The 16,513-nt window shown below is 45.5% G+C and overlaps 1 protein-coding gene across 1 annotated transcript in view; it reads right to left on the bottom strand.

Moving 5' to 3' along the window:
• Window positions 1-15,977, bottom strand: part of LOC126474755 (uncharacterized) — a 103,748-nt gene extending 87,771 nt beyond the window's left edge. Inside the window, exon 1 of the mRNA XM_050102232.1 lies at window positions 15,914-15,977. Coding sequence (XP_049958189.1) covers window positions 15,914-15,977 — 64 coding nt within the window. The remainder of the gene's footprint in view (window positions 1-15,913) is intronic.
• Between the last annotated feature and the right edge of the window lie 536 nt (window positions 15,978-16,513).

The following is a 16,513-nucleotide window of genomic DNA, read 5'->3' as shown; positions in this document are numbered from 1 at the left end:
AATTCGGAAACGCATCACATGAGCAATAGAGTCATTCCTTGCCTGATGTTTCACTTATACTATTGCGATCCAGTCAGGCTGAATGCAGAAATACTGACTGTTTTAATTTCAAGTCCATCTGTTGCATAATTCGTGTTTCTGGAAGTAACCAACTCTTACTGGAGCAAACATCTTGGCCACTTTATCCTACGAATACTGTGGCTACTTTTCCCGAGCGGACGCCATGTCGGAATTGGTCAACAGAAGAAACTATCAGACTGAAATAAATAACAAGGAACTTAATTTGTAGGCCAAAAGACGTTGTTTACTCGTAAATACTGATATGGTTAAAAGTTATTACTTCCATACTGAAGTAACAATAATAATATAAAGACAACTCAAACATAAAAAAAATTAGTACTAAAAAATAAGGGAACAAGCTTCCTCTGTCAATCTATTGACAACAATAGTGACGTATGTAAGAACTAGTCCGCCCGCTTCTCGGCAGGCTTCAGCGCTGTTTCGGGGAAAAAAACATGCAGTGGCCACTTTTCCCGTCCTGGCCTATTAACTACACCTTCTCCTACCCATCTTACTATTAATTGGTGGCCTCCATAAATTAATATGTTACATTAATTAATAACAGTTATTGCAATATGAGACACTATCACAAATGTTTACTAAATGTTCCGAATGCATTTTTGGAAATTTGTGATAAGCTCCTATGGGACCAAACTGCTAAGGTTATCGGTCCGTAGGCTTAGACACTACTTAATCTAACTTACGCTGAGGACAGCACACACACCCATGTCCTAGGGAGAACTCGAACCTCCGACGGGGGGAGCCGCGTGAAACGTGGCAAGGCGCCTCAGACCGCACGGCTACCACGCGTCGCAACGTCATTTTTCTTTTAGTCATTTCATTGTACTACAATAGCCTTAATTTAACTGCATATTACTTGCTACAAACATGAACCACGTTTGAAGATGACCGCCTGTACAATGTGCACTCACGCATCCTTGTTACTTCCGTTTGATATTCGTGCCATACTGGCTGATCGGTGTTACTTCTGCACGCTCGTCAGTTGTCAGCATTGGAAGACCAACAGTGAAATATTCCCCCCTCTCACTTCCATTCACGCAGCAGAGGCCGTGCTACATGCCACTCTGCCCCTGAGGTGAGCGGCCAACTTAACTTACCTCACGCTTAATTTGCCAATGTCGATTAAAATTAAGCATATCTTAACACATTACTGTGTCTGAGTATTTTTGTTTATTACTGTGCAAGAAAAATATACTCTTGAGAAGCTCTACGCGGGCCGCACGAATACTTGCTTTCTGCATATGGCCCGGGGGCCAAAGTTTGACCAACCCTGCTATAACGGTTCCGTTCAAATGGCTCTAAGCAGTATGGGACTTAACATCTGAGGTCATCAGTCCCCTAGACTTAGAACTACGTAAACCTAACTAACCTAAGGACATCACACACATCCATGCCCGAGGCAGGATTCGAACCTGTCACCGTAGCGGCCGCGTGGTTCCGGACTGAAGTGCCTAGAACCGCTCGGCCACAGCGGCCAGCACAAAAATATGGTGAGTGTCCTAAATTTATAATATGTAGTGATGCAAAGGTGATATCGCGAACTGATTTCCTAGTGCGACCACGTGAATGTGTTCCGAAAAGCAACGAACTGGGGACCACGACATGTAGCAACTTAACGAATAATTACTTACACTAAGAAATATTTTAGAGATGAAATTCTCCCGTTCTTACTTTGTATTATCATATTTTAGATTTCAGTTCATCCTTAGGGAAACTAAAACATTATATTCCACGTCATAGGTAAAAGTAGTGTAGTTTCCTATCGTGACCATTTTAAAATCACGACAGTGGTTTGGAAACTGTGTACTGTGCAGGAACTGAACCAGACCGTCGTAACTTTCACCTGCAGATGGACATTGCTCTAAATGCGTATTCAAGACACCTACGCTACTACAGGGTGATTCAAAAAGAATACCACAACTTTAAAAATGTGTATTTAATGAAAGAAACATAATATAACCTTCTGTTATACATCATTACAAAGAGTATTTAAAAAGGTTTTTTTTCACTCAAAAACAAGTTCAGAGATGTTCAATATGGCCCCCTCCAGACACACGAGCAATATCAACCCGATACTCCAACTCGTTCCACACTCTCTGTAGCATATCAGGCGTAACAGTTTGGATAGCTGCTGTTATTTCTCGCTTCAAATCATCAATGGTGGCTCGGAGAGGTGGCCGAAACACCATATCCTTAACATACCCCCATAAGAAAAAATCGGAGGGGGTAAGATCAGGGCTTCTTGGAGGCCAGTGATGAAGTGCTCTGTCACGGGCTGCCTGGCGGCCGATCCATCGCCTCGGGTAGTTGACGTTCAGGTAGTTACGGATAGATAAGTGCCAATGTGGTGGCGCTCCATCCTGCTGAAATATGAATTGTTGTGCTTCTTGTTCGAGCTGAGGGAACAGCCAATTCTCTAACATCTCCAGATACTGTAGTCCAGTTACAGTAGCACCTTCGAAGAAAAAGGGACCAAAAACTTTATTGGCTGAAATGGCGAACAAATGTACAACTAAATGAAACTTTATAGCTCCCTTAATTCGCCGACAGATAGTGCTTAGCTCTGCCTTTTGTCGTTGCAGAGTTTTAAATTCCTAAAGTTGTGGTATTCTTTTTGAATCACCCTGTATAATTTTAAATTTATGTAGCACTTGTCTTCGTTATGCTGTACCTCGATATGAATCAGCATATAAAGCGCCTCTTACTAGAACCTTCCAGGTAAAGTAGCCTCCTCCCGTGATGAATTTCGATTTGCATCCGTAACAACAACAATTCAGCACCACTGTTGTGTAAAACCAGGACAAATAAGTGTTGCATTAATGTTTGGGTCGTAGCGGAAAATGTAAACATCAGCGCCGTACCGACATCCCGTGGCTACTTCGGTTTGACGTATTCTCAGTACTACTGCATGAAACTGAACAAAGAGCAAGTAACACCTTATCAGCATCTGACCTTAGGAGAAGAACACGCAATGTGCCATAACCCGATTCCTCAGAAACATCACTCAGTGTCTCGGCGTTTCCGTAGACAGTCGTCCGTTTCTGAGATAGGGAAGTTCCAAGTTTTCAAGGTACTTCACATGCCTTTTAGCGGGTAAGTTGTTCAGCCGAAGTGGTGGCACAGTGGCTAGCAACGTGCGTCCACGCTTTTGCACCCCATGTTCCTGTCTGTAGAAAACTACTACACTCACAATCAACGGTAAACGCCTGATTTTGGTAAAGTGCTATGTTATGCGTGATTTGCCGCGAAATAATTGCCAACGAGTGAATCTCCAGCAACGCTAAAGCCTTTTCATTCCTGAGTGAGTTTCAGACGAAGAAATGCTGCGGCAAATCTGCCTTCGCGCGATGCTGGTGGTGTTCAGAACTTCTACATCTACATCAACACCAGGTGAAACGTCCCCTTTGAAAAATTAAAGAATGACAGTGCTGGAAAACTTCTACGTTATTTGATACAGAAACAGCTAAGTAAAACTGAACGTACTCAGACATTTCTCTCTTTACTTCTTCTGACCATCACTAAACTGACACACAATATTTTTAGCGCAACGCAATCTGACTTTCAATAATCCCTACCAAAAATGGCCCTGATTAACAATGCCCTATACCTTTCATGAATCACTTACCACACAAAAATCTTCACTACTCGAACTACTGCAATACAGCGAGCGCCAATACTGCCAGCTAAATAAAAGATTCTAACTACTGAAGGCAATAACTACTGATAGGCATAGTTAGCAAATGAAAGATTTTGATAGAGAACAATGTATTTACCTTAATAATGTTCAACAGTCATATCAATTCATGACATTCATCTTTACAAACTTCCTTTTTCTGGCGGACACACGTCCAGATCGTCCGCTTATAGTAACCTCTCAGAACTCTAGTATCTCTCTCTCCACATCCACCACTGCTGGCGGCTCACCTACAAATGCCCAACGCTACGCGCTGTTCACATCCAACAATGAGTCCAACCAGCGCAGTCAGCGATTTTCATACAGAGCACTTCGTGGCGTTACCAACATAAACCCTAAACAGTCTACTTACACATGCTCCGCAAGCCATCTAGTTGTTTGTGGCGGAGGGTACATTTTGTATCACTAACTGAGCCCTCCAACCCTGTTTCATTAGCGAATAGCGCGTGGGAAGGGCGACTGTCGGTGAGTCTCTGGATTGGCTGTAATTTCTAGAATTTTCTCCTCATGGTCATTGCGCTAGACGACTCATCCCGGAAAGTGCTCTCTCGAAATTTCAACAGTAAATCTCACCCTGATGCACAACGTCTGCCAATGGAGTTTGTTGAGCATCTCCGTAACGCTGTCGTGCCGACTAACCGCTCCCGTGACGAAATGTGCAGCTCTTCGTTGGATCTTCTCTATCTCTTCTATCACCTCTATCTAAAAGGGATGCCAGATAGATGAACAATAAGAATCGCTCGAACAAGCGCCCTATAAGTCACTTCCTTCGTGGATGAGTTCCATTTCCTTAATATTGTTCCTACAAAAAAATCTGGCATCTGCTTTTCAAACGACTTCTTTCATGTGGTCATTCCCCTTAAAGTCGCTTTGCATAATTGGTTATTCCTAGATAAAAGATAATTAATTGAACCCTCAGCTGCCGACAAGTGTTGTTGTTATATCTCGATGGGGACAGCTGAAAATGTGTGCCCGGACTGGGGCTCGAACCCGGGATCTCCTGCTTACATGGCATATCCTCTATCCATCTTTTTTTTTTTTTTGTTTTTTTTTTTCGTTGCCACTTTTTCTTATTTTTTTATATGATTACATTTAGGGAGCGTGTACAAATGAGAATTCTAGTAACTAAGTGTTACAAGTAAGTGTTACAACAACAAAGGTGGCATAAAAGAGTAATCAAAAAAATAAAAATATAAACCACTGATGTAATTCTAACTAAAAGGTTCTTCAATAATGTAAGTGGTTCCACTTGGAGCCTTGCCATCGTTATCTGAAATCTCCAATAGCGCCTTTGAAGGGCATCTGCAACGGAGGCACTCTGCTTCGCTAGTGCCTCAAGGAAAACAGTAGCCTTGCAGCAGCTTGTCTCTTCCTTTGGTCATGGCTGACAAGGCAGAGCGTTGAGCCGTTAGTGTGATGCGGCACAGCACATTAACCACAGCCTGGCACTCCCCAGCTGAGTGGGGGGTTAACGAAAACGCTGCGTAAATAATTTGCGAAGAGCGTACGGTATTTCGGTGTGCGTTCGAGGGCATTGTGAGCATTTTGTAGGAACCACCAGTAATCAAGCTGCTCTTTCTCTCCGTCGCTAAAGATGTAGGCGACGGTAAGTCCCTTGAACCATGTAAGCGCATGATATTTTGCAGCCGGAAAGTAAGTTTCATCGGGACAGAGTAGGGTCTGCGGGTCAATCATATCAGGTGTGACCCGGAGGTAACAAGCCAGTATCTTCTGTGTTAGTCGCCAAACTCCGGACGATGATGCGCAAGTAAAACGATGTTCATCTGTATCCAAAAGGTGACAATCTGGGCAATAAGGGGAGTCTGCCAGTCCGATAGTGTGAAGTCGCTGGCGTGTGGCATATTTTTTGTTGGCGATCTGATACCACTTCGAACGCACCGTGGATGACAGAAAGTGGTGGTGTATCGTTTTCCACACTCTTGGCCAGTGAACCGTAGGGTACTTGTTTTCCACCACGTTATGGTGAACAGCCCGCAGAAGGTTGGTATAAAAATCTTTCGCCTTCGGTGGACGTGTGGCGGAGAGGTTCAAGCTGACATAGCTGTAATCAAGAATGAAGGTCGACACATGGGAGAGCTGTGGTGCGACGTGGGCAACCGACACCGGCGGGACGTTAGAGGCTGGCATCAGAACCTGTAGTAAACGACCCGTGAGAGAGGTATATTGACTTTTCCATCGTTTCCTCATGTTGCTCATGTAAAGGGCAGCTGCTCTCGCCCTGACGTTGACCAATCCCAGCCCTCCTTTGTGCACTGGGAGGGTAAGAGTGTCGTATCGTACTTTAAAGATATGACCTGCGGAAACGTAGTAACTGAAGGCCGCCTGAAGCCGGCGACCTATCTGCAGCGGTAGTGGGAGGACCTGTGCCACGTGGTTGAGTTTGGATGCTACGTGGAGGTTCAAGTATTCAACACGTTGTAGCTGATTCAAGTCCCGGAGCAGGTTCAGTCGCACCATTGCACGTATGATCTGTAATAACCGTCGGTAGTTTGCTGCAGCTGTTTGACGTACATCTTTCTTGAACGTGATGCCCAAATATCGCAGATCAGAAACTGGTGGGAGGGGAGCGAGGGCTTCCGGTCCGAGACCACGCCCAATGTCCAACGCCGCCGACTTGGTGATGTTCAGAAGACTGCCTGCGGCCTGTCCGTATCGCTCAATCCAGGTTAGTACGCTTTGAACTTCGTCATTGGAACGAACCAGCAGTAGCAGGTCGTCAGCGTATGTCCTATAGCGAAAGGTGACGTCCCGCAGCGTGATACCAGATAGGCGGTGGTTAAGGCCCCCTAGGAGTGGCTCGAGTGCGATTGCATAAAGGTAGGTAGAAAGGGGACAACCCTGTCGTAGAGACCTCTTAATGGGTACTGGTCCTACCGTCCTTCCATTGACCTGGACGTGTGAGCTGGCTGCGGTCCAAAGACGCCGTAGGGTGTCGATGAGGCCCGGGGGGAATCCCATACAGTCCATCACTCGTAGGAGGAAGTTTTGGTGCACTCTATCAAAGGCGCGGTTGAAATCGACGGAGACGATCGCCGCTCTCAGACGGCACGCAGAAGCGATCGCTATTAAGTCCCTGCAGTCACCGGTGGCCGTGTGTATGTTGGCTTCTCCCCCCTGCGACGTCTGTTCTGGAGCGAGGATCATCGGCAAAGTCGTCTTAATACGGCTCGCCATAATCCTGGTGAAAATCTTGTAATCGGCGTTCAACATTGTAAGCGGCCGATAGTCGTTAATCGATAGCCCTCCACCTGGCTTGTGTACTGGTATGAGGAGACCTTCTACAAACGCTGGCGGCACAACACAGTCTGGAGACATAAGTTCGCGGAACATTATAACCCAGCGAGGCATCATGAGGTCACGGAAAGTCCGGTAGAATTCGATGGGCAATCCATCAGGTCCAGGAGATTTATTGGCCGCACCTTTGTCCACGGCGTCTTCGACTTCTTCGAGTGAGATTTCCTCTGTTAGTGCATTCACGGTAGCCTCGTCGATAGTACGTGTTATCTGCTGTAACACTTCAGTAGTGGCCTCGTCAATGACGGTTCTTTCCTCGTAAAGATGACGAAAATGATCCTCCACCGCCTTTACTATGGTTGCTTGGGTCGTACATAAGCGACCGTCGTGTGTCCTGAGTTGTGTGATTAAATGTTGACGTTGTCGGCGCTTATCCGCCACAACGTGGTGCATAGTGGGTTCCTCTGCAACCGTTCGGTCGTGCCGTCGCGAGCGGACTACTGCACCTTCTAGTCGACGCTTCGTCAATGATAGTATGTGAGCCTTGATTCTGCTTTGGTCATGTTGTCTCTCCGGGGAAGGGGGTAAGGCGTCGAGGTCCCTGAGTGCCGCGTAGTAAAAATCGAGGGTCTGTCGATGCCACGCAGTCACGTCCTTGCCATATCGCATAAGTGTCCTACGGATTGCTGGTTTGGCACAGAGGAGCCACCACTCCAGGGTCGAGGTGTATCGTGGGTGGCGGCGTTCACAGTCAGTCCACGTTGCTGCAACTTGCCGACGGCAATCCAGGTCCTGGAGATGAGTTATGTTGAGCTTCCAAAAGCCATTGCTGCGCCAGACTTGTTGGGGGCGTAGGTGTATAGTGCAGATATAGGCACTGTGATCGGAATAGGCTTGAGGCCATAATTCGGCGTCCACCACACCTTGTGTGAGATCTTGTGACACATATATGCGGTCAAGTCGGCTGGCCGAATGACTGGTAAGATGAGTGTGGCCAGAGCGGTTACCGTGGACTTTTTCCCACGTGTCGCAAAAGTGAAGTTCTTGGATCATCGCACCCAGTTCCGGACAAGGCATGTAATGTGGGATTTGGTCCTTGGGATGAAGTACGCAATTAAAATCGCCGGCGAAGACGCTGTGGTCGTATCGTCCAAGGAAAAGGGGAGCGACATCTGTGGAGTAGAATCTGGCGCGGTCGTGACGTCTTGTGGTACCCGACGGCGCGTAAACATTAATGAATCGGGTGTTGAGTGCCGTAAATGCTATTCCCCGCGCGGAGGGAAGAAACGTGACGTCGGTAACTTCAATACCTTCACGCACTAATATCGCCACTCCGGTGTCTGCAGGGCTACCGGGCGTCACATGTGTGGCGTAACCGTAAAAGTGCGGTAGTGCAGTCGGTTTCACTTCTTGTAGGAAAGCAAAGTCAACTCCCATGGCTCGTATGGTTTCTTTCAAAATTTGGATCTTGACAGGAGAACTGATCATGTTGATATTCATTGTCGCCAGGCGGTAAGCCTGGCAACGCGTTGTTTGGGCGAGGTTATCCATGTTGAAGTTGGAGAGAAGCGAACATCGGAAGTAATGTCACCCCCCGCCAAACGCGGTCCTCCCTGCGCTGCTTATGCTGCATGATCCGGCGGCGCCTCAGCTGGCCGCGGGTCGGGATCTTGTGTCTCGACGTCCTCGGCCCACGAAGCGGGCGCGGATGTCTGTTCATGTTCCATAGCCTCGGAATGTTTGGTAGTAAGGGACCGGGCGACTTCGCTGCCTGCACTGGTACCTTCCCGCTGCTCACTGTTTCTGTCAATGGGATGATGTTCGGAAGCTGCATGTTTTTCTGTCTGTTCTGCAAGGTTGGAGGCAGTGGAAACAGCCCCAGCTTCGCGGCTGGCTTCTTGAGAGGTCAGTTGTTCTTCCCCGGCCGAATGCGAACCGCTGTGTTCCGACACGGTCCGACGACGGCGCTTTCGGCGTTTCGGTGATCGCTGTTTCCGTACATGGCCTTCATTGTCAGAAGACGGCACTGACTCACGCTCCGCCGGAACAAACGCTTCGGTCGGTACAATAAGGGAATCAATTGCCATCTTGCCGGCGTCAATGTCTGTCGCGTTCGGTAGCTCCAGAGTCGTAGTACTATTTTCCACCACTGGCCAGGTCGGCGGATCATCCAGGTTTTTGTCCGTGGAAAGTGATTCTTGTACCGCTGAAGCGGTCGGCCGTGTCTGTGGTGTGGAGAACGTCGTGAGCGCCGCCGCGTAAGTCACGGGTAGAACAGTCTTCGCCGCTGGTGGTGCAACGTCCTTCGGTGGGAGTTGTGTGATCCGACGCTGGAGGCACTCGGAACGAAGGTGTCCTTCTTTGCCGCATCCGGAACACGTCTTCGGCTGGCCGTCATAAATAACTATGGCCCGGCATCCTCCTATCTGTAGATAGGATGGCACGTGTCGTTGGAGATCTATGCGCACTTGGCGTACTCCATTGAGTACGGGATACGTCTTAAACTGGGTCCATTTTTCAGCCACGTGTTCGTGTACCGTGCCGTAGGGGCGGAGCGCCGCTACAACTTCTGCCGCCGGGAGTTCAAATGGAAGTTCGAATATGCGGATAGTCCGCAGTCCCATTGCGGCATGGCCAACCTCGACGTTGCCAACATTGCCATCTGCGTGGCAGAAGCGGAGTTCTTGTTTCATCTCACGAAGCACCTTGTCGCATGTAGTTTCGTTTATGAGCTTTACGTAGACCGTGCTACTGACGATCGAAAAATGAATGCCGACAATGTCGGCAGCCGGGATCTTGGCTTCCTCTTTTAAAAAGCGTTCGACTTCGAGCGCCTTTGGTCGGGTAAAGTCGTTCCGAAATGTGAATTTCAAGGTTGATCTTCTGTATTGGTTTGCCATGGTCTTGTAGCGCTACGGCGTCACGTTAGTGTCGGCCGAAGAAAGTAAACAAGGCGCGCGGGCTCTCTCTGACAGCGGAGAGCACACACCGCACGTCTGCTTCGCTCGGCTGCGAGAGCCGCACTGAGCCACCAAGGACACAGATGAATCGCGCGACTGCAGGGACTTATCCCTTGCACGCTTCCCGCGAGACCTACATTCCCAACTGTCCACAATCTACATGCATAATGTACCTAATAGATATTTGCCCATCCACTAATTATTCGTGCACACTAAGGTGACGATTCCCGTTAGAGTTCGGGCAACCTGTGCGCATTTTCAGCTGTCCCCATCGAGGTATATCGACAGCACCTGTCGGCAGCTGAGGGTTCAATTAATTATAATTTATTCTAGAGAAGTTGCACGGTCATCAATGGTATCTGTTCTTTCGAGAACAGTTACTATTTTCATATATTACTCCTAGATATTTTATGACTGATACTGTTTCCAGCGGTTTGTCATCAATAATGTAGCTATACGGTTGTGGATTTCTTTTCCTTTGTATGCGCAGTATGTTACATTTATTTGCATTCAGGGTCACCTGCCAGAGCCTGTACCACTCATCAATTCTCTGGAGGTCATTCTGCAAATCGTTACTATCTTCTGGAGTTGCTGCTTTGTTACAGACAACCGCATAATCTGCGAACAGTCTTAGAGTGCATCCGACGCTTTCAACTACATCATATATATATTGTAAACAGTAACGGTCCTATCACGCTTTCTTCGGGTACTCTGGAAATTACGTTTACCACTGTCGGTTTTGTGGCCGAGCGGTTCTAGGCGCTACAGTCTGGAACCGCGCGACCGGTACGGTCGCAGGTTCGAATCCTGCCTCGGGCATGGATGTGTGTGATGTCCTTTGGTTAGTTAGGTTTAAGTAGTTCTACGTTCTAGGGGACTGATGACCTTAGAAGTTAAGTCCCATAGTGCTCAGAGCCATTTGAACCATCTGTCGATTTTGCTCCGTTAAGAGCGACGCGTTGCGTTCTGTTTGCAAGAAAGTCTTGCATCTAGTCGCACATCTGCTCCGATACTCGATAAGCTCTTATTTTTTCACTAAAAGAAAGTGCGGAACGGTGACAAATGACATTCTGAAGTCAAGGAACATGGCGTCGGCGTGAACGCCGTTGCCTACGGCGCTGTGGACCTCATGGAGGGACAGAGCAGCTGAGTTCCTGTTTGTGGAATCCATGTTCATTTTAATAGAGATTTTCCTTCTCCAAGGACGTCATAATTCTTGAGCATAAAACAGGTTCCATAATTCTTCAACAGATTGACGTCAACGATATAGGTCTACAATTATGTGTATCTGTCCTACGGCCCTTCTTATAAACGGGAATGACCTGCGCTTTCTTCTAGTCGCTAGGTACCCTTCGTCGCTAAAGCGATCTACCAAACTTACTGCTGGAGGGGAGGCGGCAAGTTCTTTAAAAAATGGTGCAAATGGCTCTAAGTACTATGGGACTTAACAGCTGAGGTCAGCAGTCTCATAGACTTAGAACTACTTAAACCTAACTAACCTAAGAACATCACACACATCCATGCCCTAGGCAGGATTCTAACCTGCGACCGTAGCAGCAGCGCGATTCCGGACTGAAGCTCCTAGAACCGCTCGTCCACAACGGCCGGCGCAAGTTCTTTCGTATAATCTTTGTAGAATATTATAGGTATCTCAGGTGCTGATGCCTTTCCACTACTAAGCGATTCTAGTTGTTTTTCTACTTCGCAATCGGTTATTTCAATATCTGCCATTTCGTCGTTCATACAACGATTGAAAGGAGCGACCGTATTACGATCTTCCGCGGTGAAGCCATTTCGGAAGACCCAGTTCGATATTTCGGCCTTCTGTCTGTTATCTTCGTTTCGGTGCCAGTATGGTCACTGAGTGAATGAATAGATGATTTTGACCTACTTACTAATTTTACATACGACCAAAACCTCTTAGGGTTTTTACTCAGATCGGCTGACAAAGTTTTACTTTCAATGTCATTGCTCTCCTTACGATCATTTTCGCTTCGTTCAGCTTTTGTTTGCCAGCTAGGTTTTTTACTTCTCTTGAATCTGAGATGAAGTTCTCTTTGTTTAGATAGCAATTTGCTAACACGACTTTTGAACCGTGGTGGGTATTTCCCATCCCTTAAGACCTTACTCGGAACATAATTGTCTAGGTCACATTGCGCGATTCCTGAGAGTTTTTTCCATTTATTCTCCACATCTTCGTCCTCATTACCGAATATTTGTTGTTGACCGCTCAGGTAGTCCGAAATTTGTATCCTATCACTCTTGCTAAGCAAAAACAACTTCCTACCCTTCTTGCAATTCTTTGTCAGACCCGTAGTCATACATGCTATCACAGGCTTTTGATCACTGATACCTTCCTCTGCGTTACCTGATTCGATAAGTTCAGGTCTGTTTGTTGCCAGGAGGTCTCAAACTTTACCCTCACGAGTTGGTTCTCCAACTATCTGCTCAAAGTAATTTTCGGACAAGATATTCTCAACGACGACACACGAATCCCTGACTCTGGAACCAATTTTGGTAGCATGACACTCCCAATTTATACCAGGCAAGTTGAAGTCACCCTCTATTACAACGGCATGGTCAGAAAATCATTAACTATGTTATACAAGTTTGTCTGAAGAGCTCTATAACTACAGATTCTGACCCAAGTGGTCTATAAAAGCATCCGATCACCGTTTTTTACCGTTCTTTGATATTCAATTTCACCCACATTAATTCAAATTCGGAATCCGTGTAATCTCGCTAGATTTTATCGAATTCCTTACTCCAATAAAGACGCCGCCACCATTGGCGACTAACCTATCACCGGCGGCTGTGGTCGAGCGGTTCTAGGCGCCTCAGTCTGGAACCGCTCTGCTGCTACGGTTGCAGGTTCGAATCCTGCCTCGGGCATAGATGTGTGTGATGTCCTTTGGTTAGTTAGGTTTAAGTAGTTCTAAGTACTAGCTGGAAATCTCTAAGATCTACAATTACTTCTTGACAAAGTCGCAGAAAAAAGTGAAGAATTTGGCTTGACTCTTAACGTAAGCAAGACTAAGTTCATGGTGATATCTAAAACACACCAACAAGAAAATCTTACAATCAATAGGGAAAGAGTCGATCAAGTACGTAAATTTAAATATCTCGGAACAATTGTAAATGAGGAGAATGAAAGCTCAGAAGAAATTAAATCGAGAATAGGACAGGCCAGAAGTATCTTTAATAAGATGAAAAATGCATTCTGTTCGAGAGACATTTGTTTAAACACAAAAATGAGGTTGCTAAGATGCTATGTATTCTCAAAATTATTATACGGAATGGAAGCGTGGACATTGAAAAAGAAGGACATGAACAGTTTAGAAGCTTTTGAAATGTGGGCATATAGAAGAATACTTAGAATTAGTTGGGTGTCGAGGATTATTAATCAAGATGTCTAAGAAGAATGGGAAAGGAAAAAGAATTAATTAAAATTATTAAAGTAAGGAAGCTACAATATTTAGGCCATGTTATTAGGGGAGTAAATTACAAAATATTGCAAATAATACTAGAAGGGAAAATTTGTGGGAAGAGAACGAGGGGTAGAAGACGGACATCCTGGATTGACAATTTAAAAAATTGGTACAACTGTTCAACGTCAGAACTCCTTAGATCAGCCAAATCCAGATCAGAAATTGCCATGATGACAGCCAACCTTCTTAGAGGAGACGGCACATGAAGAAGAAGAAGTTCTAGGAGACTGATGACCTCAGATGTTAAGTCCCATAGTGCTCAGAGCCATTTGAACCATTTTGAACTACCCTATCCTTACGATAAATATTCCAATATGAACTTAGGATTTTGTTGTCATTAACGTCTGGTTTCAACTAACTTTGTGCTCCTAATTCTGAGACCTATCTTTGGATACTCCTGCAATTTAGTAAAATCATATTAACCTTTTCTATCTCTGATCTGCGACGCCGAACGTTCTCTGAGCACAATGTGGCTAATTTATCAGGCAAATCACCTTTGATCCTAACGGAGGCTTTCTCTAATCTAAAAAAGTTACATGTACACGCCACAGTATTCTGATATCCTATTAGCCGCTTCCTGTGTGTAACCACTAATCTACACAGTAAATACACGGGTGTTTTTGCAGAAGCACGTGAAAAAAAAAGAAACGAAACTAAATTACTGTGTATCAGACAGCTACTGCTCTGCTACCGGTGCTGGTGCGTCTGCCGGTACACACCATGTTTCGAATGTTTTTACGATCGGTAGAATCCAAGGGATTGTACCAAATATTCCTGGAGAGTAAACATAAGAATAAAATTGATGTAGGAATGAAATACAAGAATATGAGAATTTAAAAAGGTTGTAACGGTTGAAGATACCATACACACATACAGGGTGTAAATTTTAAGTTGACAAACCAGAATAACTTGAGAAATAAGCTTCACACGAAGAAATGTGTTGAATCCAAAGTTGATTATATTCAAGGGGGACATCTACTGGTGCTAAAATTAGCCCACCACCCCAGACCCCTGGCGGTGGGGCGGGAGGTAACATTAAAATTTCAAATGGGAACCCCCATTTTTTATTGCAAATCAGATTCTACATAAAAAACTACGTACATTTTGTCTTAAACATTTGTTTTGATTCCTGGTAGTTGGCGCTGTAATTCAAGAAAATCCATGTTCTCATTTTCTGGGTGGAAAATGGTTACGGTAAATAAAAAATACTTATTTACTTCGTAAATTTTGATTCGCTAAAACTAAAACTCTCCTTCTCTCCCCACAAAGGGGGGGTTTGAGAGAGAGGAATTAGAGTTTTACAAATGTTGACACAAACAAAACTTATCCAAATCTGCGGAAAAAAATAATATTTAATAACAAAACTTATCCAAATCTGCGGAAAAAATTAATATTTGGGTCAATATTTGTAAAACTCTAATTCCTCACTCTCAAACCCCACCCTACCGAGAGAGATGGATAGTTTTAGTTTTAGCGAATCAAAATTTACGAAGTAAATAAGTATTTTTTATTTATCCGTAACCATTTTCCACGCAAAAATGAGAACATGGATTTTCTTGAATTACAGTGCCAACTACCAAGAATCAAAACAAATGTTAAGACAAAATGGACAGAGTATTTTTATGTAGAATCTGATTCTGCAATAAAAATTGGGGGTTCCCATTTGAAATTTTAAAGTTGCCTCCCGCCCCACCCCCAGGGGCCTGGGGTGGCGCACTAACTTTAGCACCAGCAGATGTCCCCGTCGAAAATAATCAACTTTGTATTCTACACATTTTTTTCGTGTGAAGCTTATTTTCCGAGTTATTCTGGGTTGTCAACTTAAAATTTACACCCTGTGTATCACATAATGAATGTGCGGTACTTATTGTGAAATCCAGTTGCAATTTTACAATTAATTTAGCGGCTTTGTATCCCCTAACTTGAAAAGAAATATTCGCGCAGTAGCGTTCAACAGCTATGGATAGATAAATGAAAAAAATAAATAAATAAATAAAAGTAATAACCAGGTTTCAAACATCGAGCGGGAAAGTAATATGCCGCGATGCTGGCCACAGCGCCACCATTCCAGCTGAAGTTACGGCTCGCGTGGAGGCATATAAATCACGTCGCAAGCTTTGAAAGTCGTTTTCTCAGAAACGGACTAGCCGGGACACGCGTTCGCTCATTTTCACTCCTCTCCCACTGAGCTAAGTTTCTGAGCAAACTGGTTATGGCGTTTTGAGTGTTACCCTTGTAGTCCTGTGCGCTACCTACGCAGTTATCCTGTGAACACAGTAGTGTACAGTTATTTCTAGACAGTCGGAGTGGGATCGAATTAACGTGATTGGAGGCAGCAGCTGGTGAAGAGACTGGTGTGCAAGTGGGAGTGGGACAGAACTGGAAGAATATTGTTTTCAGTGTGTTGAATGTTGCTGAGCTGTAACTCTACTTACCGTAACGCTGTGCGTGCGCGAAGTACGTCAGGCAGAGCGACAGCAAGTAGCAGACGGCGGGCATCTCGTAGCGGTCCGGTGGTCGGCGGCGCGGAACAGGTGTGCACGAGTGTGTGCAACAGCGACCGCGGCCGTGGCAGCAGTAACTGTTTTTAATGTTGGACGTGCGGCCTCACTTCAATGGGAACGTTTCCGTTCCCCCTCCCGCCCACCATTCGCACTCTCGCAACTCACCTCTCGGAGCAAGCCAGTCTCTCCTCTCATTTTCGCGATAGCCTGCTTCGTAGAGTAGACGCGGAGTTTGCTGGCGAAATGAGCATTCCCCGCTTCGGAGACAGAGCGCACGAGATATGCTCCCACCCAGGCTGATCCCTGATCATTACCACCCGAGAAGGGAAGATGAGAGAGGTGACGAGCATCTCAAAGGAGACCAGCGATTTTCTGAATATCAAAAATTAGGAAGACAAAATGGAGGCAAAAGTAGTGGAAAATTTTCCTATCTAGGAAGCAAGATAAGACGTAAGATGGCCGAAGCGAGGCGGTACACTCTAACTACAAGGTGTTAATAAATTAATATCGGGGTTTTAACGCTGTATAATA

The sequence above is a fragment of the Schistocerca serialis genome, chromosome 4 (genome assembly GCF_023864345.2).
Source record: "Schistocerca serialis cubense isolate TAMUIC-IGC-003099 chromosome 4, iqSchSeri2.2, whole genome shotgun sequence".
NCBI lineage: Eukaryota > Metazoa > Arthropoda > Insecta > Orthoptera > Acrididae > Schistocerca > Schistocerca serialis.
Note: the sequence above shows the minus strand (reverse complement) of the source record. Positions and strands in the feature narration are given on the sequence as shown.